At 47.8% G+C, this 27,395-nt stretch overlaps 1 protein-coding gene across 3 annotated transcripts in view; it reads left to right on the top strand.

Annotated features, from left to right (window-relative positions):
* The window catches only part of CACUL1 (CDK2 associated cullin domain 1), a 65,814-nt gene extending 42,945 nt beyond the window's left edge, over positions 1 to 22,869 (top strand). For 2 of the 3 annotated variants that reach the window (XM_075533313.1, XM_075533311.1), the window contains 5 exons: positions 5,705 to 5,807; positions 7,632 to 7,721; positions 15,953 to 16,091; positions 18,385 to 18,428; positions 18,996 to 22,869. In XM_075533313.1, the coding sequence (XP_075389428.1) occupies positions 5,705 to 5,807; positions 7,632 to 7,721; positions 15,953 to 16,091; positions 18,385 to 18,428; positions 18,996 to 19,036 (417 nt within the window). In that variant the 3' untranslated portion in view covers positions 19,037 to 22,869. The remainder of the gene's footprint in view (positions 1 to 5,704; positions 5,808 to 7,631; positions 7,722 to 15,952; positions 16,092 to 18,384; positions 18,429 to 18,995) is intronic. The other variant, XM_075533312.1, reaches the window with a different exon arrangement.
* Positions 22,870 to 27,395: the final 4,526 nt, after the last annotated feature.

Genomic DNA, 27,395 nt, shown 5'->3' with positions numbered 1-27,395 from the left:
GGGGAAAAGTTAAAGTTAACATAACTTGAGGCAAAATGGGAAGAATTTTTAAAAAATTAATTCACTAGGGCAGGGACGTGAATCACAATCATGCTTTCTGAAACTATGGTAGACTTCTAGGGCTTAAGAAGTAGATATTATTTTGAATAAATTAGCTTAATTTATCTCAGCAAAACTTGGGTGAGGGATCTTTGTTGTAAAACGAAGCTTAGCCACAACGTCTCAGATGGATTAAGAGCTCAAATGGACTTTTTGGCTCTTTGAAAACTTTTTATTGTCCAGAAGGTAGTTCTTTCCACTGGGGCACTGCTTTGTTGGGAAGGTGTGCTATTTAAAGGAAAGAATTTGAAATGTCAAACTTGTAGGACCACTGTCAGCAAAATGCCTTTGTTAGTTGCAGAAACAGAAAAAGGAGTTTAGTTAAACATTTCTGGCCACTATTAGAATTGTTTTACTTAGGTAGTGTGCCTGTGGGGGCATTTAAGAAATCATTAAACTAGAAACTCAATTGTCTCTAAATATCTGTTTACCCTCATTATCCATTCTGTCTGCTGAGCAAATTCTCAGAAAGCGGAAGCATCGGAAGGAGAGTGGGGCCTCAGGACCGGAGGAGGGCTTAGTAACAACCTCTGAGGTGCAGGTGGCACCTAGGAAGGTGACGCGCTCGCTTGCTGACGCGTTGGAAGCACTTGATGAAAATCAAAGGCCACGCAGCTTTCAGTGTGAATTACAGCTCAGCGTAGAGAAAGCAAAGATGAGCAGAACTGGACCAATCAGGAACCTCATGATAAGTGGAAAAAAGATTCGAGTTGTAAGGGATTTTGTCTTGGCTTGGGTGCATGATCCAAGGAGGAAGCAGCAGTCAAGAAGTCAGTATGCATTGGGCTCACTTGCTGCCCCAAACCTCTTCAAACTATTGAAAAGCAAGGATGTTACTTTGAAGACTAAAGTGTGCCTGACTGAAGTCATGGTATTTTCAACTGCCTCATGACATATATGAAAGTTGGACAATGAATAAGAAAGACTGAAGACAAATTGAAGGAACTTGAATCATGATGAAACTTGAATTCCTGTGTTGGCAAAGAATACCGAAAGCACGGTGGACAGCCAGAGAACCAACAAGTATGTCTTGGAAGAAGTACAGACAGAATGCTCCTTACAAGTAAGGACGGCCAGACTTGTGCCGTATCCGTTGGACATCAAGAGAGGCCAGGCGTTGGAGAAGGGCATCATGCTTGGGAAAGTAAATGGGGCGCGTCAGGGAAACTGAAGAGGAGGTGGGCTAACCCAGTGGCTGCAGCAATGAGCTGACAATGTAATGCTTGGGCGGATGGCACAGAACCGGGTGGTGTTTTTTTTTGTTCTGTGGTCTGGAGGGTCGCTGTGAGTCTGAGCCAGTGCACAGCACCTCACAGCAGAGCTTCCACGGCCAGTATGGACTGCTGTTTACAGAGATCAAGTGAAGACATTAAACATATTTGCTTAGAGTGTTGGAGCTTAAACTGATACCTACGAAAAAGTTGAGCACCTTCTGGTATTTGAAAAGTTTCTGAGCCCGTTCGAAGTGTTCACAGTTTCTCCTTTTGATGAGTTCTGACTACGGAATGGGGTAGGCAGGTTGTGTTAGAACACTTGTCCATTGAGGTCCTAAATGAAAAGAGGACAATATTCTAGGAGTGAGAAACACTGTAAATATAGATTATTTTCCTTGAGAGTGAAACAATTACATTATCTTTTATTCTCATATATAAACTACAGAACCTCAGCGATGCCTAACTCACTTCAAAGCCTTGAGGTATTACTACCACCAAATCAATTATGTACCTTATTTTGATTAAAAATTCTTGCATGTGAAAATAGTTTTATGGTTGCGATATTTATTAGTTTAATTTTTAAAATAAATGACTTTTCTAGGTACGATTTACTTTCAAAGGGGAAAAGAAATTCTTAGAAATAAAGTATAGCAGTGAACTTGACCCTGTGTTAAAAATTCATGTCGAAAAATAAAGCTAATTAACTCTAACAACTGCTGGAGGAGAAATCGAATAGGGAGTGACTAACCTTCCCTGATATTAAAGTGATTGAAAAAGCTACGGTCATTACCTGATATGGAAATGAGTGCTAGGCTGCTGTAATGAAAGAGTGGCCCTCAGGGCAGAGATAGGCGGCAATGCCAGACGTGGACTTGCTCCCCTAAAGTCCGGAACCAAGATGGCCCTTGGCATCTCTGAGGGAGGGGTGGGTCATTCCGTCGCTGGATGTTAGGACAGCGGGCCATCATTTTGAGGTTGAGGGCAGGGAAGACTCGTTCCTACTATTTTCTGTTTCTTAATTGAGATAGAGTTCACAGATACGCTCACCTCGCCCACGGAAAGCGGTTTTAGGTCATTCAGACGTGTGTAGCCATCAGCTCCTCAGGTTTAGGACATTTTCATCACCTCGAAAAGAAAATCAAACGCATCGGCAGTTGCTCTTTTCCTTCACAACTCGCAAGTCCCCCTGGCTCTGAAAGTTGAGCTGTTACTACCTAAGTACTAAATGCAGGCCTTTGTCACGATAAGTATTTAGCTTTGCTTTTATTTGTATGAGTAGAGATGCTAACCTTGCTTTACGTGTTTCTCATTTTACTCAGCATATTTCTGGGTTCTTGTACCTGTATATAATTGATTTACTGATATTTTTCATTTAACTTTGGCCTGTTTCTAATTGCCTGCTGCAATAATTCGAGTGAGTAATCTCGTATATGTCTTCTCTAGTATATGCTAGAGATTCCCTAGCATATATTCTGGAAGTACACTTTTTGGTTGCAAGTTCAGCTTCAAAAATAATGCAGAAGTGTGTCCCAGAGTGATTCTAAAAATGCCTAGCGAGTCGGGGGTTCAGATTGTTCCTCGTCCTTGCCACCAGGAAGTACTGGCAGGCTTCTTGTTTTCTGTGTCATGTGTGTTGTAAGTTTTGGAATTTCGAGGGTGGGGTGGAAAGGGGGAACCGATTACAAGGATCTATATATCACCTCCTCCCTGGGGGACGGACAACAGAAAAGTAGGTGAAGGGAGACGGTGGACAGGGCAAGATATGACAAAGTAATAATTTATAAATGATCTATGGTTCATGAGGGAGGGGGGAGCGGGGAGAGAAGGGAAAACTGAGGAGCTGATGCCAGTGGCTTAAGTGGAGATCAAATGTTTTGAGAAAGATGAGGGCAATGAATGTGTAGATGTGTTTTACACAATTGATGTATGTATGGATTGTGATAAGAGTTGTATGAGCCCCTAATAAAATGATTGAAAAAAATTTTGTAATTTCATTGTGAAATATATAGCATAAGAGTTTTTGCCAGTTTAGCCTCCTTTAAGTGTATAATTCCATGGCAGATGTTGTATTCACTGTGTTGTACACCTGTCACCAACTGCCTTTTTCTTTATAATAAATTCTAGATGGTACAATTCTTTCAAATGAATTCATTAAAGAATAGAGGAACATGTCCAAATATTAGAGTGAGAAAATAACTTTCTAAGCAAAAGCCTAACCCTAGAAGCCAGGAGGGAAAAGAAAATAGACGTTGCCAATACCAAATTTAGGAACTTATGTATAGCAAAATACCATCAGACACATTTGTAGATTTTTTTTAACCTTTGACCTTAGCCAGAAAAGCTGAGAAGCCGTGCCATCAGTTTTTAAAAATATAAGATGAAGTGATTGCTTTTCTTTTTAAGGATAACCCTGTTCTGTTGAACACTGGAAAAGGATGTGACTAGATTGTTCCCACACAAAATGTACACTTAGCCTATAGACATGAAAAGATACTCAACATCATAGTTAAGACCCAACTGACTGCCAGCGAGTCAGTGGAACGGGGCTCCTAGTGACCCCATAGAGCCGAGTGGTGCTGCTCCCTGGCTTTACAGGCTGCACACCTTTAAGGGGACAGTCTCATCTCTCTCCCTGGTGGCTTTGAACTGCTGACCTGTGGTTACCAACCGACCATGTAAACACCTGTCACCAGGGCTATTTTCATACTGAAGAAAAAAATAACAAATTAAAAAAAATTCAGCCCCTTTCAGTTCATGGAAGCTTGCCATTTGTAGCCGAAGGTTGCCCATCAGGTGTGCCGAGCCTGGAGGGAAATAGGCGCCTCGCACATTTGTAAATTGGTGCGCTACTCTGGAAAATGATTTGCATTACCATTTGAAGTTAAAATATACGTATCTAGTCTCTGACTCAGATAGCATACCATGAAGAACCTACCATAGGGCTAACTAAACTTAGGCTTTTGGAAATAAATGTACAAGAATGCTTCTCGCCATTGTTGTTTTTAGTAGCAGAACACTGGCGGTGGGGAGTCTGTGACTTCTCAGTAGGGAAACCCCAGGCCACTGGAAGGAGTAGGTGCTTGGCCCCCAGCCAGTGCTGGTCGGTGCAGTCCCTCCCACCCAGAGGTGCAAACTTGCCCTGAAAACCTCGTGGGGGATTTCTGCTCCGGGGTCCCTCTGAGTCAGAATCAACTCATTGGCAGTTGACAGAAGTCACATAATTTTATGGAAATTCCTCCAGTAGAAAATGGGCAGTTAAAAGCCGTGTGTCTGTGTTCGGTTAGAGGACAGTCTTGAGGGAAGGTACAAGGTCTAGGTACAAAGCAGTGTGTAGTGCTCCCTCACTTGTCTTTCTGGATTTTTTTAAGAAAACAGAAACACGTCCACATATAAGGAAGGATTGTTTTAGAGTAAATAAGAATTTTCCCCATGGTTGGACCAATGGGAATGGGCTTGGGGCAGGAGGTTGGTTTTGTTGCTTACTTTTGTACGTGGGTTTATTTATTTTTAACCATGTGTTGCCTGTTAAAATGTTTTAAAAGAACAATGTGCTAAGAATTAAAAGGATCAGCGAGCACCCTTTATATAGTTCTGCGCTCTCATGCGTTGAGTTAACATTTAAACATGAGCAAATTTGATCTTGGATTTGTAAATCACTCTCGTCGGCATGCTTTGGGCTACAGGAACTGGAAAACCTGATTCAAAGTGATTTAAGTAGATGAGGGAAAGCATTGTTATCTCCTGCCAACAGACCTCCAGCAATGCAGGCTCTGCAGGTGGTTGAGTTCACGGTTCACCAGTGTGACCGAGGACTCGAGCTTGTTTGTGTCTGTGCTGTCCGTCCACAGTGCCTGCTTCATGGGATTCTCACGGCCACCCAATGGCTTGAAGGAGCTCCTCCATGGAGCCTAGGTTTCTCTCGGTCTCCTTGGGCAATATGCCGTCTTCCTCTGAACAAAGACAGACTGGGGAGTGTGCTAAGCCCAGCAACATGGTCTAACATTGGGAAGGGATGTATGGTAATTAGTAAATTTAAAGAGCAAAGGAAGTTCTGTCACACAGTGAGATTCCACAGTGTGGGTGCACCCCTGTCTCCTTAATGCAGGGCGTGTTTCCGAGTGCTCTTTTGGAGGGGTATGGCTCACTGCCTTTTGTCTGTGTGTGGTCTTAATCCTGCTAGAAAGACATTAAACTATGCAGCAAGGCTTTCGCTGTTTGCTGTTGTATTTTTGCTTTATTTAATGGGTAGGGCTATTTTTATGCATTTCTTGCCTAAATTTTTGTGTGTGTGGGGGCTTCAGTTTATTAGAATAATTAATCACTTTCTTCTAATAACTAACCATTTTATTCGAATTGATGCACTGAAAACGAACTTTTTTTCCTCCCCTCAGAATAAATTTTACATTGAAACCAAACTTAACAGAGACTTAAAGGACGACCTTATAAAGCTGTTTACGGAACACGTGGCCGAAAAGCACATCTGCAGCCTGATGCGTAAGTCGGCGGCCCTGTTGTCGGGGTGGCAGAGTGCCAGCAGCGACCGCATGGTGGTCGGGCGTGCTGCCATGTGAGCCTCAATGTTGTCAGCTTTGAAACCTTGTATAATACAGCCAGAGAACGCCGGAGGAATTGGAACTGTGGCTTGTAGGGCAGGGCTCCCAGCGCACTGGCATGAGCTTAGCCAGGTCATTTATTGAACGATACCTTTTTATGTGGCCTGAGACTTGCTGCTACCCCTGGGGTTCACCCCCACTTTGCTGCCGGGAGTCACTGCGGAAGCACTGTAGTGATTCCTCTCTGATTTGGGCTGGTCTGGCTCAGTCCTTTGCTCTGCCTTGTCTCCGGCGGCTTCTTGGCCTTCTGTGGTCCTGTGGTGTGTGAAATGGCGATTTGCAAGGTGTTGACCTGGCAGTGTGCATCTCTAAGGGAGCAGGTCAGCATGTCATGCGTGCCGGCTGGGCAGCCTTCCCTCCCGCCCTCACTGCAGACCTGCAAGTGGGAGTTGGGAAGTCCTGATACCTGGTGTGCTGCATCCCTTAAAACAGTGCTGCTCCCCCTCCCTCACGCCACGACCCTTTCACACAGCTGCTCATGTGCTGGTGACCCCCGGCCATAACATTATTTGCGTTGCTACGTCATCACTGTCATTTTGCTGCTGTTATGAATTGGGGGACCCTTGTTTTGAAAGGGTCGTTCGACCCTCAAAGGGGTCTTGACCTACAGAGGGGTCGAGAACCGCTGCCTTACAAGCTTGTTGTTTGTGTCGCTCTCTAGACACTCACAGGTGATGGTTTGGATCTGCTGTCTGCATCCTTTTCTCTCCTGTGAATCATAATTAGTTTCTTGCCACAGTAAACCTTTGCTAGAATTTACAACAGAATTGTTCTGTTATTAACCCCAAGTTCGATTCTAGTTTTTAATTTAGATTAAGGAATTTTTTGACATTTGGGCCAGTTGGTTTCATTATTCTGCTCCTAAGAGAACCTAGACTCTTGAGCTATGACGTTTTCTGGTTTTTTTTTTTAAGTTTGGACAGATGTTTACAAACAGCCTTCAGCATTGCCTCCTGAGCTGTTTTAGCTTTTAATTAAAACTGCTCAGGGGTTTCCTCAGGTGTTGTCATTTGCATTCTGAAGCTGTCTCTGTCACAGGGCTAGAGAGAAATGCTACCAAGCTTACCTACTTTGTAAACATGGTTTTACATCTGCCGGTAATGAGGAAACCAATTTTTGTTGGGCATCTACAAAGGCAATTTTCAGAAGAAAATAGATTAGTTCATACCTGCTACCTAGAGGGATCTCCCTACTCATTAACAACAAGCCCCCCCCCTCCGTGCGCGCGCGCGCGCGCACACACGTCAGTAGAGAAAGTGAAAGAAAGCACTGTGGTGGGGTCAGCAGGGTCACGTACGTGGTGAGCAGGGCTGTGAAAGTGGGCAGCGGCCTGCCCCTCATTAGAAGAACTGTCCTCGAAGCTGTCACCTGGGGACAGTGCATTTCTGACCTGATTATAGCTGCGACAGAGCCTCCGTACGGTGACTTGATTGAGGGGTTCACTGTGCAATGCCAGCGTCTGGGGCGCGTCTACTCCCCAGTGCGAATCTTTTGGATCGTGCGGTAGTGGAAGCGTTTCGGGCTCACCCACGGTGGCTTCAGAAAGCTTCACTCGCTTATTCCAGATCCTTCCCTGAGGCGCCCCTTCAGCGCCGGGGAGACTGGCACAGATTTGCTTTGGGATCGCAGCCCGAGAGCAGCGAGCTCTTGGTTGGCCCTCGGCGTGACGTCCTTCTGATCATAGCTCTTTCTCGTCTTCTTGCAGCTTTACTTTTAGAAGCCCAGTCAACACCTTTCCAGGTGACGCCCTCGACGATGGCGAACATCGTGAAAGGCCTGTACACCCTCAGACCAGGTACCCGTGCACTGTCGTTTCTTTGGGGACGAGCTGGGTTGTTTTGGGGAGGTCCAGCCTTATCCAAGGGGGCATTGTTTCCACAGGTCTTGGTGAGGGCGAGGGGTGTTGAGATTGGTGCTAACAAGCACAAATTTGAGTAGACTGGCGCTGCCAGCTGTGACCAGTAAGCTCAGGACGCTCAGGGCGCGCCGGGGATCACAGAAATCGGCCGCGGGTTTGGGGAGCACCTGCGAGGAAACGGTGCGAGAGAACTGGTGGGAGCACCTCAGTAGCCCGGTCTGTGTTTCACTTGCCGAGGGCACTCTGAGCACGCACAGACACTCACCCTGACAGCGGGGTGTTCGCAGGCTGACGGTAACCTGCCAGGAGTCTGGAAGTGCTGGCCAGGTTACAGTCGTTTTAGATAGGTGTTTCGGGACGATCCATAGTCAGGGGACAGAGCCAAATAGCAAAGACTCATTTAATTAGCGTGTACTCGGTTTGAGAACAACGGAGCCCTGCTGGTGCCATGGCTGGGCACCTGCCTGCTAACCAAGAGGCCCGCCACGGGAACCCACCTGCCCCTCCTGGGCAGAAACACGTGGCATTCTGCTTCCATGCAGAGTCACAGCTTTGGACGCCCCACGGGACAGTTGTACTCTGTGCGACGGGTTTGCTAGGAGTCGGACTGGTGCTAGCATAAAACACCAACTGGAAGGGATCCCAAGATGCTTCCCGATACAGGAGGACTTCAGAAAGGTCGTGGAAAATTGAGAATGAAAAGATACTGGGTTTTTTTAATGCTGGATTTTTTTCTGTGAACTTTGTGACGTCCTCGTTATATCCTCCTGCCCGTTTATAAGCCCAGGCTCAGGGCGGCATAAGTAGTTTAATTAACTTCAAAGACGAGACATCAGGATTTAGCTTGTTAAGAGAGAAAATTAGGTGGAAACTGGGTGGAAACAGAGTGTGATCTTGGAAAGCAGCTTCTTTTCCAGCCTCCTTTAACCCCAGTGGCGTCTGAGCACGCACGTCTCAGGTGGCCCAACTCTGGGTGCGGCTTGAACTGCACACCGCAGGCACTTTAAAATCAGAAACTATCAAAACAGTCTTCTTTCCTGTGTCCAGTCAGCTCACATGCAGGGGCTGCAAAGATGTGGTGGAGAAATGCCATGATCTCACCATTTTATTTCCCCGACCTTTCTGAAGCCCCCTTGCATTTTTCTTGTTGTGGTTTCTCAGATTTCCACTTTAGTGCAGTCTGAGGAGAGCTGCTCAAGATTTCTCTTTTCAGTGCTAATTGTTTATTCTGTTAGAAGGCACCTCTCCCCATGCAGTGTGACAAATGTCTATATTCTCCCGCCCAAGGAGGCAGGTTTATTGTAACTTCACTCTGCTTTTCAGTCATAAATAACAAAACCCAAGAAAACGTTGATCATTAGGGCTGTAAGCGCATTTCAGCTGTCCGTTTGTCCGACTGCTGTGTCATCCACCTTGGGGTGCTTAGAGTGGCATTCCTGCCACTTACACGGAGAATTGCATATTCAAGAATTGCCCTTTGGAAAAGGTGAGTTCGGTCACAGGTTAACCTTTTGTGCCCTCGGCACTTTCTGAGATACTTTTACATGTATTTTGGCATTTTCATGCCTTGGCGGTGCCCGTTGTGCTCCTCGTTTATGAAAGCGTTTTTATTCACCTGCTGGATTAAAGTTAGACTCTTTGAAATGATGGATCTTACTGATGAGAGTTTCTGCCTTGGCGGTGGCTGGCTCTCTGGGACTGATCTTTGTAGAAGGGAGCTGCACTGCAGATTCCTCAGCTCTGTTTGGGTGGGTGGGCGCTGATGACTGTTTGCAGCTGTGGTATGTTCCGATCCAGTCTGCTTCCAAACCTACCTACTTTGCTTTTAATGCATTGTTCCCCAGCACAGTGGGCAAGACCCGCCTGTTGGCACTGGAATCATCTAAAGCAGTGATCCCCAACTTTCCTAATGCCACGACCCTTTAATACAGTTCCTCATGTGGTGGTGGACCCCCCAACCATAAAATTATTTTCATTGCTACTTCATCACTGTAATTTTGCTACTATGATGAATTGGGCCACCCTTGTGAAAGGGTCGTTCGATCCCCAAAGGGGTCTTGACCCACAGGTTGAGAACCGCTGATCTAGAGACGCTGCACAAGCAGATGCCGACACTTTAACCTGGATGATGGGCTGCAGAGTGCCGACGTTTTCCATTTCCATCCAGGTGGCATCGATTATTATTTGGAAAGGGGTTGTTAGGCCAATTAAGTGTGGGAACCCTGGATGTACTATATCGCTTCCTTTGTCTTTAACAACTGCCTGGAATGTAGTTCTAGTCAGACCTTTGAACCAGAATCTCCGGTTGCATGAGATAGCCAGATGATTCTTATGTTCAAATGTAGGTTCTGATTCAGTATATCTGGCATGGAAAAGCAAGTTCTTAGTAAGCAGGCCAAATATGAGCTAACTGGCTCAAAGCCCTGGTCCTATTTAGTGGCAGATAGGTTAGGCTCCAGCTAGCTGTGATTTATTGCTGCCTGCTAACCAGCTGAGATGGTATTAAGACTGCAAAGCTGGGCCTGAGCGGAACTGGAAGGAGGAGCACTGGTGCCGGGCTTTTGTTGGGAGTGTCTGTGAGCGTGAGTGTGTGTGTGCACTGTAGGGCCATTCCCGGTGTCTGTTCTCCTGTTGGAGGTGAGATTGTCTCCGAGCACCCAGCATGAAACCGGATTCAGCATGATGTGTTTGTGTACTCTCGGCTATTTGGAGTCTTTGGATGGCACGTTCCGTGAGCGCACTCAGCTGCTAATGGAAATTAAGCTTTGCAAAGTGGCTTTACTGTGTGACAGAGCATTGACATTGTGTGTGTGTGTGTGTGTGTGGTTTTAAATATCACGGACAGAATGTATTCCAAAAGGGAACATTTGAAAGAGCTGCGTGAAAAGAATTCCAGAAGGTTAGCCTGCTCACTGAGGCCATCAAGGAAGGAGGAGCCCCGCTCCACTGAGCCCCTGAGGCAGGTGGGCATTTAGTACTCCCTGCGTGAGGAGGCGAGAGGGTGTTGCTTACTTGAATTTTCTGAATATTAACAAACCTAATTTTGGGGGCGGGGGAGGGCGAAGATAGACTTGTTAATTCTTGGAAAAATCCAAGCAAACAAAATACTCTTGCCTCAGGAACCAAAATGGTTACATCGTAATAAAAGACAATAGAGAAGCTCAGTACCATTAGCTAGAATAAGGCCAGGGGCTAGCTGCAGAATAGACCATCAGTTGTTCCTTGCAAGTTCAGGTTGAATTGGAAGAAAATTAAAACAAGTCCACACGTTAATAGAGGTATAATACAGGCATGTACATATGTAAATATATTTATATATAACGATAGGCACATAGATCTATGTACATATACTTATATGTTAAGTATTAAGGTAACAGACAGACATTGGGCCTCTACTCAAGTACTCCCTCAACACACAAACACTTTGTTCTAATAACCCAGTATTCTGTGATACTCACCTTCCTGACATGATCACTGAAGACAAATTGGTTGCATAAGCAAATGTAGTGAAGAAAGCTGATGGTGCCCGGCTATCCAAAGATAAAATGTCTGGGGTTTTAAAGGCTTGAAGATAAACAAGTGGTCATCTAGCAGAGAAGCAACAAACCCATAAGAAAGAGGCACACCGACCTGTTTGATCATGAGATGTCGATAGGATTAGGCATCAGAAGACCCCAAACAAGCAATCATATCAGTGCGAATGAGGGAGAGGGTGGAGTGGTGACCCAAAGCCCATCTGTAGACAATTGGACATCCCCTCACAAAAGGGTCACAAGGAAGGGACAAGCCAGCCTGGGATGAAACATACAACATTCCTCTAGTTCTTTAATGTTTCATTCCCCCCCACCCCTCACTATCATGACCCCAGTTCTGTACAAATCTGGCTAGACCAGAGCATGTACACCAGTAACAGAGAAGAGTTCTCGACACATGGAATCCAGGACAGATTAAACCCCTCAGAAACAATAATGAGGATAGTAAAATCATGAGGGTTGGGGGAAGGTTGAGGGAGAAAGAGGGAAACAATTACAACGATTGACGTATAAGCCCCTCCACCCAGGGTGACTAACAACAGAAACATGGGTGAAAGGAGACCGTGAATGGTGTAAGATATTAAAATAATAATAATTTATCAAGGGGAGGGAGGGAAAAATGAACTGATACCAAGGGCTCAAGTAGAAAGAAAATGTTTTCAAAAAGATGATGGCAACAAATGTACAAATGTGCTTGCTTTGACACAGTGGATGTATGGATTGTTATAAGAGCCCCCAATAAGATAATTTTTTTAAAGTCCACAAGTGCCAAAATTCTACCTTCAGTACATCCCCCTGAATGTAGACCCTATCTCAAGAAGAGATGAACACTAATGGCCAAAGAGGAGATGGTGTGGGATGCATCGAGAACACCACACACGACGAGGGCCAGAGGCCACGAAGGCAGGACAGAAAGCGAAGGTCCACGTGGATGTCAGAACAGACTAAACTGGCACATGGAGGGAAAGCAGAGAACCAGTGGAAGGCATGTGAAGTAAAAGAGCTGAACAGAACAAATTTAAAAGCAGCCCAAGAAGACAGGGAAAAGTATTACTATGAAGCGTGCAAAGATTTTGAGTTTGAAAACTAAAGGGAGGAACATGGCCTGCATTTCTCAAGCTGAAAGAGCAAGGAGAGAATCAAGCTGCAGGTTGCAATATTGAAGTATTGGTTCCATGGGCAGAAAATACCAGAAAGATGTTGTGTTTTATTGACTATGCCGAGGCGTTTGACCGTGTGGATCTCAACAAAGTGTGGCTAACCTGGAGAAGAATAGGAATTCCAAACACTGCCTGTGCTTATGTGGAACGTATACATGGATCAAGAGGCAGTTGTGCGAACAGTACAAGGCTGAAAGCACGTTGTTAGGTGCCTTCAAGTCTGCTTGACTGATAGGGACTCTGTGTACAACAAGCAGAACACTGCCCAGCGCCATGCTCCCCACTCTCCTTTTGTTTGAGCCCCCCCTTCCAGACACTGTGTCAGTCCAGCTCATCAAGGGCCCTCATCTGTTTGCTGTCCTTCTACTTTACTGAACGTGATGTCCTTCTCCAGGGATTGGTCTCTCCTGATCACATGTCTCACTATCCTTGGCTCTAAATTTTAGCAGCATTTTGGCTGTACTTCTTCCAAAAAAGATCTTTTGTTCTTTTGACAGTCTGGGGTACTTTTAAGATTCTTAGCCAACACCGTAGTACAAATACATCGATTTTCCTGTGGTCTTCCTCACTCGGTGTCTCACTGTCCCAGGCATGTGAAGTGATCGAGCGCACCATGGTTGGGGTCAGGTGCACTTTCGTCCTCAAAGGGGCAGACACTCTTGGTTTTCAACACTCAAAAGATCTTGTGCAGCAGATTTACCCAGTGCAACACACCTCTTGATCTCGTGACTACTGCTTCCGTAAGTGTGGATTCGGGATCCAAGCAATGTGAAATCCTTGACAACTTCTATCTTTTCTCTGTTTATCATGATGCTGCCTGTCGGTCCAGTTGTGGAAATTTTGAACTTCCCATTGAGTTGTAATCCATGCTGAAGGCTGCAATCCTTGATCTTCATCAGCAAGTCCTCCTCACTTTCACCAAGTAAGGTTGTGTCATGTGCATACTGCAGGTTATTACTGAGCCTTCCTCAAATCCTAAAACCACAATGTTCTTCATATAATGCAACTTCTCTGATTATTACTGATTTTAAACCATGCAGTATCCCCTTGTTCTGTGCACATGGCTGCCTCCTGCTCTGTGTACAGTCTGCTGGAGCTAAGTGGAAGCCCTCTGCAGTTGTCACTTTTCTCAGTGTTCTTCATTGTTTGTTGTGATGCTCACAGTCAAATGCCTTTGCACAGTCAGGGAACCAGCAGTCGACGTCTCTGGGATTTCAGCCAAGCTCCAGCTGATGTCATCAATGGTCTCCCTCATTGCACATCCTCTTCTGAATCTAGCCTGAGCCTCTTGCAGCTCCCTGTCAATGAACTGCTACAACCATTGTTGAATGATCGCCAGCAAACATTTACTTGTATGTGATGTCAGTACTGTACTATACTTTGAGCGTTCTGTTAGGTCACCTTTTTGGGAATGGGTACAGATTTGGATTCGTTCCAGTCAGTTGGCCAAGGGGCTGTCTACCAGATTTCCTTGCAGAGACGAGTGAGAGCCTCCAGTGTTTCCTCAGTGTTGAAATATTCCTCTCGGTATTCCATCAGTTCCTGGAATCTCGTTTTTGGCTAAATGCTCTCAGTGCAGCTTGGACTACTTCCTTCAGTACCATTGGTTCTTGCTCATGTGATACCTCTTGGATTGGTTGACTGTTAACTAGAACAGAATATCAGAAAATGTTTACTTCTGTTTTATTGACTATGTACAGGCATTTGACTGCAAATCATAACAAACTGGCTAACACTGAGAAGAATCGGGATTTGAAGCACTAATTGTGTTCATGCAGAACCTGTACATAGACTAAGAGGCCGTTGTTAAACAGAGCGAGGGAATACTGCACGGTTTAAAATCAGGAAAGGTGTGTGTCGCCACTGTATTCTTTCACCATACTTGCTCAATCTGGATGCGCGTCAAGTAACCGGATAAGCGGGCCTAATAGGAAGCACGTGGCATCGGGATTGGGGGAGTACTCCTCAGCAACCTGCAGTCTACAGAACCACCCCACCTGTCTGCCGAAAGAGAAGAGCGCCTAAAGCACCTACTCATGAAGGCCAAAGATGACAGCCTTCAGTATGGGTGATAGCTCAGTAGAAAGAAAGCAGAAGTCCTCAGTGGACCAATAGACAACAGCATGATCAGTGAGGAAGAGATCAAAGTCAAGAGTTTCATTGTACTTGGATCCACAATCAGCACTCAGCAATGAGTGCTAGCAGCCAAGACATCTAATACTGTATCACATCGGACAGAACTACTGCAAAGAACCCCTTTCAAGTGTGAAGAAAGCAAAGATGCCACCTTGAGGACCATGATGTACCTCACTCAAGCCACAGTGGTTTCAGTCACCTCCGGTACGCGCGCTTGCGAGACCACGAGCAAGAAGCCCGAAGAGCTGATGCACTTGCACGAAGGCGTTGAGACCTGTACTGATGGACCGGACCGTACGTACACCGCCAGAGGACTGGGCCCACCTGTGATGGAGGAACTACTGCAGAAAGTCAGGGAGGCAAGACTTCTTTTCACGTGTCTTGAACGTGCTCTCAAAAGGCACCATCAGAAAAGAAGGACTCCAGGGAGATGCACTGACATGTTGGCTGTGCAAACAGGCCCAGGAGTACGCAGGACCGGGGAGTGCCTCGTCCGGTTGGGCATTGGGCACCCCACCCAACTGCAGCGGCAACAGTTAGTTTTTGACCTTGACTCTCCCGGTCCTGTGTCTCACATACTCACTCCATCTTCCTGCTTGGTACCAGTGCTCTGCAGCAACACTATCTCATCCTTGTCACATTGGACACCCCTGCTCTCCTCAGGTGTCAGTTTGGCTTTTTATTTTGTGACTTGAGAGGTTTTCCCTATAGATTACTCTCGATCTTTTTCTTAATAATTGGGTAATGATTTAATTCTTTTTTCTTAGGGTGTTTAATATTCACTAATTTAACATGGATCCAAATAGGTTTCTGTTTTTTACAGTATGACCAGTTATCCCACCCTCTTCCTAAGTTGCACCCCTTCTTTTTATGTCTGTTTATCTTACTACCTAGACTTGGCTATTTTTGGGGGGAGGCATGCCAGTTTTAATCACTTAATTTGTAAATATTAGTCTTGATGATTGTTTAACTGTGTTTTAATAAATGCCTTGTAGGGCTGCTATTTTCCCTTAGAGCCCTTCTTCTCCGTCCCCTCGCACTTTAAATTCTGGAGTCATCTCATTCGTGCTTTGCTCCAAGAGTTTTTGGTGGCTCTGGCACAGTCAGTCACTGTATAAAATGTCAAAGGGCCGCTTTTCTTTCACACCATAAAGCCTTTTTAGACCGGAAATTGAACCTCTGCATATGTACTTTCCAGGGGGGCTTGCAGTTGTTCCCATTTTTAACTTGGTTTAATATGCATTCTTTTATTGTTTGAACAAAAGAAAATGCCGTCTCTTTTAGCTGAAGTAATCCGTCCATTTGACTCTTCTTAATGACGCTCTTCCTTCCCTCACAGAATGGGCTCAGATGGCTCCAACTCTGTTTTCTAAATTTATTCCAAACATTCTCCCACCGGCGGTGGAATCGGAGCTTTCTGAATATGCCGCTCAGGATCAGAAACTTCAACGAGAACTGATACAGAATGGGTTTATGAGGCAAGTGTTTTATGTTGTCCGTCAGTGCTTAAATATGTCCACTTCCTTTGGTCAGTTGGGCCTAGAAGAGGGACTCACGGGTCTCAGAATGGGAAATCATGGTCAAGCCTCAGTGCTGTGCGAGCTGCTCCCGGTGGCGGAAATGCTGAAGATGGGTTTTGATTTTTCTGGAAGGTTCTCTGCACTAAGTCAGTTTTTATGAATTGATTTCTCATTGCTTGGGCATTTTGTTTGAGCGGCCTCCAAGAACCCGTTCAAATCCAATGGTCTCATGTTACTTCTGAACATTTGAAAGAATATTCTAGAAGTTTATGGTTAGTTGCGATGGACTTTTATCTCCAAACTCACTGATCGGCCTTAAGAATTTGTAGTTCATATTTCCACTTTTACCCAAATTTCTAGTATTCTTTAGAGGTATGCCACCTCTTTATACCTGTGGAAATTTTACAATCCTTGGTCTTGATTTCTACATTTTGTTAACTTTCCTAAAATTTGGAATTTAGTGTCATGCCCATAATCCCAGACAATCTTGGGAAATGCCTAGTTGCAGCTCAAGTAAAGGAAACATAGAAATGACATAACTCCCTGCAGGGAAGCATGGGTTTGTGTCACCCTCCGCTTTCCCCTATCCTCCCCTGGCTACCAGGCACTTAACATTCCTGTTTGACCCTCCCTCGGGCGGCCTTTCCCTTCCGAGGTGCTATGGCCGAAAAAACCCTCTTGCTGTTTTTGTAGGCTGGGTTTCTGTTTCACATCTGCGAGCTGGGAATGAAGGTTGTGTGTTGAAGTCGAGGTTCTAGATGTAAATGCCAGTGTCTTCCCTTTGGGCCGCACAGCTTGCTGCATGATGTTTGGTGTCAGTAGCGGAGGGACGGGCAGCCGGCTGGCTTGGGCTGGGGTGGTGGTCGCAGTGGTGCCGTGTGAAGTGGCAGCAGGAGCGGATGGGCTTGGACCTTGTGCTCTGACCCACACTGGCCGTGCTTTAACCCGCAGGAGGCCTTGGGGTGCGTGCTCCTGCTGCTAGTCATTATTACTCTCTAGCCCAGTGGTTCTCAAACCAGGGATCGTGACCCCTATGGTGGGCGGGCGACCTGTTCACAGGGGTCACCTGATTCAAAAAGGTAGCAAAATGACAGTGATGAAATAGCAATGAAAATAATTTTATGGAAAACATAACCTCAAAAGAAAATATTTTGGTTGGGGGGTCGCCACCACATGAGGAGCTGTATGAAAGGTTGGCAGCATTAGGAAGGCTGAGAACGTAAGCGGAACCAGAAAAGAAAGCGGGAGACTGGTTAGTTGAAAGATTATCTAGAAGCAGGTGGACCATCTGGGCTGGCATTTTAATAATTTCTGGAGACTATGAATTGTTCTCTAGTTTACTCATTTGACAAGTAGTTTGTGAGTACCTGGGATATGCTGAGCACGGTTGCAGGGACTGGGCATGGCAAGGTCCCCACTGCCAGGGAGCTTTGCCCTTGGGTGGGATTTAAAGCTGCAAGATTCAATCGGAACCCCCTCCAGGGCTGCAGAGAACAAGGTCCATGCAGAAGAGGAACTGGCCAAGGAAGGTGTGTGAAGAGGACGCTGGAGGAGTGGCCGATGCGGTAGAGGAAGGTCAGGGATGTGCGGGGTCCCAGAGGCCCAGGCATTTTGGGAGGACACGATCGGCCAGGTCATGCTGCCCAGGGAAGAGGAAGCGACCTGTCAGACTGCTGTCGGAGCTCACGCACGAGCACCTGGGCGGTCTGACTGAGAAGCTGGGAGACGGAGACTCGCAGGCAGCAGGGGCCGAAGCAAAACTGCCTTCTGTAGTCTCCAGTAGCCAGCTGCCGCTGGAGGTCCTTGAAGGTGAGCTGGCCAGTAGAGTTAAAGGCTGCTGTTCGTCCTCCAGCAGGACGGCTACTATGGGGCAACTCGGATTCTGGGGTTTCTCAAGGCTGTGGGCAGTTTGCAGTCTCACAAGAGGACTTTTGGTGTCGAGTTTGAATGAGCTTCTCTGTTTCGTTTCGAAATGAGGAGGCTGGTTGCAGAACTTAGATTCACCTTCAAGGCATGTTTGAGATCACAGGTATTTTCCAGAACCTAGCACAAACTGTCATGCATTTTCTTTGCTCCGTTTAATAACTTCCCATCTTTAAAAGACAGGGCCCAGTAACTAAGAATGCCCAAGTTATACATGCACTCAGCATTTACGCAAGTTTAATGTCGTTTTTGTAACTAGATTGTTTGTAAAATGGACATAAGCTATCTGTTCTCCTCCTGTTGACCCTCCTTGTTGTCTCGTCTCCAGAGGTGACCAGTCCCGGAAGAGAGCGGGGGATGAGCTGGCTTACAGTGAGTACTGCTCCTCCTCCTCTTCCCCACTCACCCCCCCCCCCCCCGCGGGTCGGGGCTGTCAGGCGGCCATGGTAGGCACTGCAGTGCGTGTGGTACGACCCACCGTGCCCTTGATGGCGTTCCCATCAAGATGCAGTAGCTCTGAAGCCAGTGGGCCGCAGTTGTCCAGAGGCCACGGGAGCACAGAGCCTCAAGTGTCTGCTGCTGGTTGCCTAGCGCTGATGAGAGGGCCCCGTCTTACTCGTAACCCAGCCCGGAGAAGAGAGGGGAGCTGTCCCATCAGGGACCTGGCTTAGAGTCGTTCTCCCATGAGACCCGCCAGCCTTTTGGTTGTCAGCCAAGCACTTGGCTGCTGGCATTCCCCGGCTGCCTCATTTGTATCTGCGGTTCTACCAGAACAGGGTCATGGCGCAGTGTCCCTTCCCCGTGAGCCCGCCTCCCTTCCCGTCATTCACTGTGCAGTCCAGTCATTCCATATCGCTTTGGGGGGGGGGGGGTAAGTGTGTATGGAACATACAGATCAATGCTATTATCCAATGCTGTGAATTCTTTGGAATTTTGCAGGCAATTCATCGGCATGCGCGAGTTCCAGGGGCTACAGATAGTGACGGCCACGGCTGTGCTTTTGTTTCTGCCGAGAGGGCGCGCCGGACTGCAGAGACACCCCAGCCCTCCCTGCGCAGCGGCATCCTGTAGAAACTCGGGGTGGGGCCGCTGTCACAGGGCTGTTCTTGGGAAAAGATGTTGGACTTGTGACATTGGTTTGTAATGTTAAAATAATTTTAAACAACAAAACTAACAAACCGAAAATAAGCAAACACAACCCCAGTCAGTTGCTGCTAGACCCTGGGATGGTTTGGAAACGGGACAGTCTCTTACTGAGCGCATGCTTGCTGCCGAGAGGAATGAGCGTCTTGAACAGTGGCCGCTGCAAAACTGGAAGGGCCACAGGACCCTCCTCTGTAAGCTCTCACTCTGCTCCCTCGTGTTGGTCGCCCCTGTCAAGGTCCCCTTTGCTCTGGAAACAATACAGTGTTGTTTGTCCCTCACCCAAGCAAGCCCTCCTCAGAGTTAGTCTCTGTTCCGCATCAGGACGTCTTATTAGAGGGAACGGCTCGCTCTGCCTCCGCTCTCCCTCCCGCCCTCACTTCTCTTGCCCCATACTCTGTGCCTTGAGCTCTGTGCACTTTGCCACCGGGTGACCCTGTCAGACTCACAGCTGCTTCGTGATGGTGTCACAGGTGGCCAGTGGGACTTGGGAGCAGGATGCTGATGAAATGGGCAACTAGGGGCATGTTGCAGGGGCTCAGATTCCCCCCCCCCAGCTCCCCCTTTATCATGCACAAGATCATGTCAGGGATCAACTCACTAGACATGTCCAGCCCCTCGCCCCCGTCTCGCCAGCTGTTGTCAGGCCAGGGTGCTCATTGGGGGGTGGACCGCTTTGCACTAGCACGGCCCTCTTGCCCAGTGTCGAGAGCAGCTTTCTGCCAAGCACAGGAGGCAGGTATGATTATGGAACGTAAACAGAAGGGGTGGGGTGGGCACCATTGAATCTTAAAAGGGTGGGAGAAGTACGTAAGAGAAAGGTCTGCAGTCTGTCTTCAGACCTCGGCTGTAATGGGGAGAAGTGGCACTGGTCTTCAGGGTGCCCTCCTGCTGAGGCGGAGCTGCTCTCTGTGTGGGCACTCCCTGACCTCTGTCTCCTTCCTCAAAGGGAACAACAGTTCCTCAGCTTTGTTCAGCTGTAAGTGGAGCATAGTTGTCCACACTATTTAGCAGGGTCAGAGCCGTGGGCCACGAAGGTAGACATGCCAGGGGCGCTGTGGGCCCTGTTTCGAGGTGCCTCTGGGGCGGGGGTTGGTGGTGGTGAGTTAGAAGCGTGGTATGGGGAGCAGAACTGGGCCCCGTCTCAGATGGTCAGAGAAGGTCTGAACTACTGAGCAGGCTGTGGTGGTGGGTTCTGCAGAGGACTGGGGGTTTGGACGCCTCCTTGGGAGCACCTTAGGGTGGGTGAACTCAGGGTGACTGTGAGGCCCCAAGCAGGCTCTCGGGCGGCCCTGTGCCCAGTGACGGGTTCCATCTGTCACCTCTTTGTTTCATGGAGAATCCCAGGGGGCCATTTCACCATGAAGTCCGGATGCTTCTTTTTCCCACCGGAATGTGTGCTGTAGGTTAATCAGTAGCACCAGGAACAGAAGTCTCTGCCAAGTCGTCTCAATGCTAATTCTCACAGAAGTCAAAGCAGACCGGGTGTCTCCGCGTGAATGAAACTTCAGAATCCTAACGATGCTCCCAGATGCTCTTTCTGAGAACACAAGAACTCTCCCCACAAAAGCACTAATCACCATGTGAACTGGCATTAAAATCTGTGGATGTTCTTGCATTTCTAACGTAATTGCCCTGGTCTGGTATCTTTACTGTCTTTTTATTGTGTATGTATTAACAGAAAGTAGGCAACGTTTGCGAATTTTGTTTCCGGTAAGTTTTTGCCTTGATGGGGCAGGGTTTGGTGCTGTCGAGCTGTGATTGGAAGGCTCTATGGAAGTGGGACCCTCCGGGGGTCGTCTGGCACGGTAAAGAACTTGCCACTCTTAAGTTGAAATTGACCATGCCTATTTACTTGGAATAATGCACGGAATTCTTCATTTGAAACCCATTCTTTCTGACTGAGCACCACTTGCCAGAAAGAGGCCGTCTTGTCCTGTTTCCTGGTGTTCTTGCCAGTGCAGAATCCAGGCACAGCTGGGCCACCGCGGCCACACTGTGGTGGATCCCGCATCTTGTCCCTGCCGCTCGATTAACTGGCTAACCGGACAAGGCAGCCTGAAGCTAGATTCTTAAAAAGAACCCGCTTGTTCCTGGTCCTTTTCAGCCACAGGGTGCCCCGAAGTAATGACATGTGAAACCAAATCGACGCTAGCTGTTTGGGGAGATGGTGCGTGCGTGCGCAGGCTGGCCCCTCTCTGTCACAGCTGAACTCCAGCCTGACGGGAACACGGGCTTTGTTGTCCTGGCACGGGAAGCACCACCTGGATGGAGGGCCTTCCCGAATCATTCTTAGGGTGACGGACACTACACAGGAACCCGGATTACACGAGGTGTGTTAAGAATAGTCGTGCCAGAGAATGTTGCCTTTTCTGTCCAGTTCCTACATCTGAGGCAGTGACCCCTCCCTGCCTTTAAGGATTTGGGATGGAAAGGCATTGGGGGGCGTGGCCTGCAGGAGGCCGGTGCCTTCCCACTGTGAGGACTGCTCAGGGGTCTCTGGGCACCTGCCCGCCAGGGGCTGCGACCACTTCCCTCCCACACAGCCTGCTTCCTGGCTGGTTGCAGATTTGCACGCATTAATGATCGGTTCCTCAGGGAGTCTTGGACTTGCAGCACCTCACTCTTGTGTGCTGATCCCTGCCGAAGGAGTGGGAGCCTTTCGGCACGCGGGGCTTCAGAGTGGTCTGCCCGGGCATTCGCTGAGGTAATGAATGTAACGAATGGCAGTCTCGCCAAGCGGATGGGCTGCTGCCATTGCCCAATGCGTGGGAGCCCTGGGATCATACGTCTCACTGAGGCTGGTTAACCCACCCAAGTCACGGCGCTGATGCTGTCCGGCTCTCAGGACTGTCTGCGTTGTCTGACTAACATTCCAGGGTGGTTTGTTGTTCCCGTGCTTGTGAATGCAGGTGCCGGCCTTGCCTTGGAGCTAAAATCCAGTGGTGTAATCAGCAGCTATTATTAAAATAGCTGAGCACTGTTCGTGGGTAGACACTAATCACCTATGGAGAAAAATGTACTGAAGCCCAGAGCACCATGAGCTAGCCGTCACTGGGTAGATGTTTCCAGTTGGATTTTTCTTTCTTTGTGTTTTTTTGAATGGTGTCTTTATGTGGAGTATTAACGTTTACTTAGTCTAAACCTGGGTCTCCTCAGGGGACTTTGAGATCCTAGTGGGAACGGGACTCTCCCTGACGACCCCGTGGGAGGTGGGCACTGTTTCCAGATCAAAGTCTGCGGCATCCAAAGCCAGGGCGGTCTGTGGCGTTCCAGAGGGAAGACGCTCCCGTCACATGCATTACCCTATTGGAAGTGGTCCCATTGCTGGCCACCGGGGAGATTGGATTCCTACTCCATCTTCACCACTTCTCAACCAAGTCCCCGAGGTGCAGCTGAGGCCCCGTTTTGGCGTTTGGACCTCTGCCGGGAGTCAGATGGCATGATACTGGACATCTACCTGCTGTGTCACGAGTGAGCTGCAGGACAGTGAGCAGGAAGCGCTGGTCAGTGTCCTGTTCCACATGGCTGGACGTCATCTTCACCTCAGGGTGGGTGCTCTAGTTAAGAACAATATTCATGGATTACAGTTCTGAGAAATTGGTCATGTGGCTTTGGGGTTATAAATTCTGTGGATTGCAAAAAAATAAATATTTTGTATTGATTCTCACATGTCATTTCCATGTTGTGACAGTTACTAACTGGTGTCCTTTGTTACTCACATGACAGCTCACTTGCTTTTATTATTCTGGTTTGACAGCATCCCCGCCCCCCAATTCAGGGGAAGTCATTAAACAGGAAGTGAAGGAGTGCTGTGGGGACAACGCGTGGAGATCAGATGTAGGCAAGAGAATTCTGCTATATTCTCCCCTCACTCCCACCCCACTCGCGCCAGAATTGGGAGGAAGCCTTGGAGTCTGGTCCCTGCTGGTGCTTGTGTTCCAAAGACTTGGAGCCAGAGGGTGTCTGCTGCTCCAGCTCTTGTTCATCCCAGAGCAGCACTGGTGGGCGCGATGCCTGCTGACCTGGGATTCAAAGGCTCTGCCCCCTCACTCCTGATGGGCTTTGACTCGCGCGTCCAGGTCAAGGTGGGTGCCGTCAGGCTCAGACTTCTGGTTCATGGGAGAAATCATGGGCCCCCCGGAACACATGGACTGTGACAGTGCAGTAGTCATGTCTGGCAGTGGTGGTCTTCCATTTGTAAACGGTGTGTGTGTGTGTGTGTGTGTGTGTGTGTGTGTGTGTGTGATATATACACATACACGTCATTTTAAAAAAATGCACATTTGTTGATCTTTAATCAGCTTTCTAACTTGTGGGTGTGTTTGACCTGCTATGATGCCAACATACCATCTTGTTTGCTGTGAAATGAATAGGTTTTATGAGACGGTGCTGTTAAATTTCTAGTGCTGTCTTTTTGAAGTGTGTTCATAGGACGTTCTCAGAAGGCCGGTCCTTTCTCTCTCTCTCTCTCTGTCTCTCTTTCTCCCTTTCTCCCTTTCTCTCTCTCTCTCCCTTCCTTCCTTCCTTCCTTTCTCGCTCTCTCTCACACACACACACACACACACTTTTTTAACCTTTTTGAGGGGCATCTGACAGTTCTCCTTCAAATCTGCCTCCTTCCCCCAGTCAGTTCGCTCCCTTCTTCGATGAGTGGGTTTGGGGGTTTCAGGTTTGTGTTCTATCCAGTACATGCGTCTTCTAGATGGAGCCCTTCCCTCTGTCTTTATTTCTTGGTCCCAAACTCATGCACATCAACGAGTGAGCATTGCAGGGCTCAGCTGAACTTCCTGTGTGCCCTTGGGTAGGCTACATTCTGAGCCTTAACTTCCCCTTATTAACATGAGAGTAAGTTAGTGATCGCTACAGAATCACGGACCCCTTTATTAAAGCATCAAAATGTGAAGCTACCACTCATCAACATGTAGATCTGTATTTCTGACCACCATGTTCCCATGTCAACTTGGCCGAAGAATTGAGTGCTCTTAGATCTACGCCACGTCAGAAGGGCAGCGTGGGCCTCCCTGAGACTCCTCCACTCATGCTCCTTTTAAACGTCAGTTGAGTTTGAGGAAGGGAAAGATGAGAAGTGGCAGGGGCAGGCCCGTAGAGGGGACAGCATGGACAGCCCTGCTACCCTCAGAAGGGAGTCCAGCGCACAGTGATGGGAAGATCCCTCAGCTCACCTCTGCCGGCCTTTTCTCCACTCACGGGCGTGGCTTCCTGCTGAGTCCCCGGCACCATCCTGTGTCCTTCAAGACAGTTGACCCACGGTAGTCCTTTGGAATGTCCAAAAGCAGTTGCCCCAACTTTCTGAGGTGACTGACCTTTCTGCCTTGAGCTTAAGTGGTCCAGCAGATCCCTGGGAAGCAGCTGTTTGATCGGACCTTTTTTGGAGCCAGCCCTAAAGAGATGAAGACAAGTGTACTGAGAACGCGTCCACAGCCGTGTTTAAGCCTGCTTTGTCTGGCCCGGACCCTTGCACGTGTGGGCAGGACCCCGACTGGCAACGTGTCCCTTGCTCTCCTGTTAGACTCCACCCTGTGGGTCAGCAACAATAGCTCAGCTACAGTGAAAGGTTTAAGTTTCCAAGAGAACCCTTACCTTCGTCCTAATTACCTCAGTGCCTAAGAATGTTGCTGAAATGATGCTAAAAATGAACACAAGTGTGAGGAGAAATCCATTAATCTATTCACACAAAGGACATTTTTAACCCCCCTCAGAGTGGAAGCAGAAGACTGGCATGGAAGGTGGTTTTAGTGCAGCTAATGACTGATGGATACGGGGCATAGGGACTGAAGACTACCCTTCCGTAAAAGAAACAAACTTACGTTTTAAAGAACACATCTGGTATGCTTACAGAACTGATCTTGTGCCAAGTCATATTTCAAAAACAGCAAATCATTACTGATTCAGCAACCTTACAGGGCACGGTAGATCCACCCTGCAGGTTTCCAAGAGTTAACAGCTGGAAAGCCTTATCTCTCCTGTGGAAGGGCTGGTTTTGAACTGTTGACTTCATGATGAATAGCCCAGTGGGTAACCGTTCTACCACCAAGGCTCCTTTGACGAAGGTAGACCTTGTGTCCTGGCCACTGTGCATTTACATTAGCAATTCTGACAGGGAAAATCCATACTTGGGTAAATTTTAAAATACTAGGTCGATTCAGTGAAATCATCATAGAAATTAGAAAATAACTCAAAACTAGATTTTTTTTTTTAAAGTATAGGTAGCCCCCTAGTTACCAAGTGCCCGGTTTGGGAAGCCCAAGTTAAAACCAGCCTTCTGTGAAATTCTATAGACGTGCAATGGTCCGTAATGCTAAGCAGGTGCCACTTTGCAGAACACCTCAAGATGCTGTTAGTGCTGCGTTGTGCATGTCGAAGATGATTTGACGTGTCTGAAAGCGCTGCCGTGATGTTTTGATGCAAAGGAAAGTGCACCGGGGACTATATACCAAGACACGTTCACAGGTGTTGGATGCCAACTGTACCCAACTGTCGTGAGTTAAGTACAGATTCAATTTAAAGACAGATTTGGGAATAGAACTCATTTGTAAACAGGGCTGCCTGTACATAAAACTTAGCGGATGCAGCTAATGTATATATGAGGCAGTTTATAACCAAGCACTTTGATTAGAAAACCGTTAAATGAGAATTTTAACGAGCTAACCACGGGAAGCAGGAATAAACGCCATAGGATAAAGGGAGAAAAGCTCAGTAAGCCTAGAGTAGCATTTCCCAAGGCTTCCTGCGGTGGGGCCGGCTGTGTGAAAGGCTCTGGGGACTTGCAGGGGTGGGGTCTGGTCTGCTTGTTTCGGGACTGGGGTGCAGTTCCCCACGTCCCATTTGTGCAGCTTGAACTTGGCCCTATGGACCATCCCCCAGGCCTCCCCTCTCTGAACTGCCTGGCCATCTCCCACTCGGGGGCAGTTCTCCAAGGATACCTTGAGGGTGTGTCGCTCAGGACAAGGGAGTGCAGACTGCAATGATTTCATGGGACATTAGAGTGCGTCCCTCTTCCTTGGCCGGACATCAGTTGGGGTGTAAGTGCTGTGTCCACCATGCAAAGGGCAGCCCACAGCCTGTCCAGCTAGGTCAGTCTGGTTTCATCTCCAGCAAGAGTGGTTCCTGGACCCCCCAGACTCCCTGCCCTGTGTGCCTCTCTCTTGGGCTCCTCAGCGGAGCTGAAGGCATCCTATCAAAAGGATGTTGGGTGTGGGTGTGCCTCGGGGAGCCACAGAGACCCACAACAGAGGCTTGAGGGTGGACATTTCTGGGGTTTGCACTTGGCAGTCTGGCTTTTGGCTGACAGACCTGGAGTGCAAATTCCAGACCCCAGCACCTGCCCAAACCAGCTGCCCCTGAGGTGAAGCTGACTCCTGGCGACTTCATAAGGGTCTCCAGTGGCTTCATCAGATCACCAGGCCTGTCTTCTGAGTGGATTGAAGTCCTGGCAGTGGCATTCATCAGCTTGTACCTCCCATGGGTTCGTGTGCCTCCATCTGTTGCCTTCTCATTTCAGAGGTCTTGGGTGAGTGGTGGGTTATGCGTTGGGCAGCAATTTGAACCTACGAGTGGGTACCCAAAAGAAACCGGAAATAAGCTCCTCTGGGCGGAGCTTTTGTAGTATGCATTTTCCCACTAGGTGAGCATCCAGCAATTTGCTCTGAGTTTGTGCACCTAGTGGCTTCACCTGGGAAGGTTCTTTCGGATCACAGTGAATTTTTTCATGAAAGCAGTTTCGTTTGAACTTCATTTTTTGTGATGACCGATTTAAGAGAACAGCATGCGGCTGTGAAATTATGTTTCCTGCGTGGGAAAAATGCCACACAAAAACTGTTGTGATGTTGAACACAGCTTACAAGAATGGCACTATGGGAAAAACCAGTGTGCGAGTGGTCTTCTCGTTTCAAAAAAGGTGAAATGTTGGTTGATAGCCAACCTTGTTCTGGATGCCCGTGAACTTCCCAAATGGATGAAAATGTTGACAAAATTCATGCACTTGTGCTCGAAAACTGACGCTGGACCATCGAAGAGATGGGGAAGTTATCTGGACTATCCTGGAGCTAGGTTCAGCGAATTTTAACGCAAGATTTGGGAATGAGAAGGGTTGCAGGGAAATGCGTGCCTCTGGTTCTGACCAGGAAAAGAACATGGACTGGAAACATGCTGTGCTTTGAAAGAACTGCTCCA

This window comes from Tenrec ecaudatus, chromosome 16, assembly GCF_050624435.1.
Source record: "Tenrec ecaudatus isolate mTenEca1 chromosome 16, mTenEca1.hap1, whole genome shotgun sequence".
Taxonomy (NCBI): Eukaryota; Metazoa; Chordata; class Mammalia; order Afrosoricida; family Tenrecidae; genus Tenrec; species Tenrec ecaudatus.
Note: the sequence above shows the minus strand (reverse complement) of the source record. Positions and strands in the feature narration are given on the sequence as shown.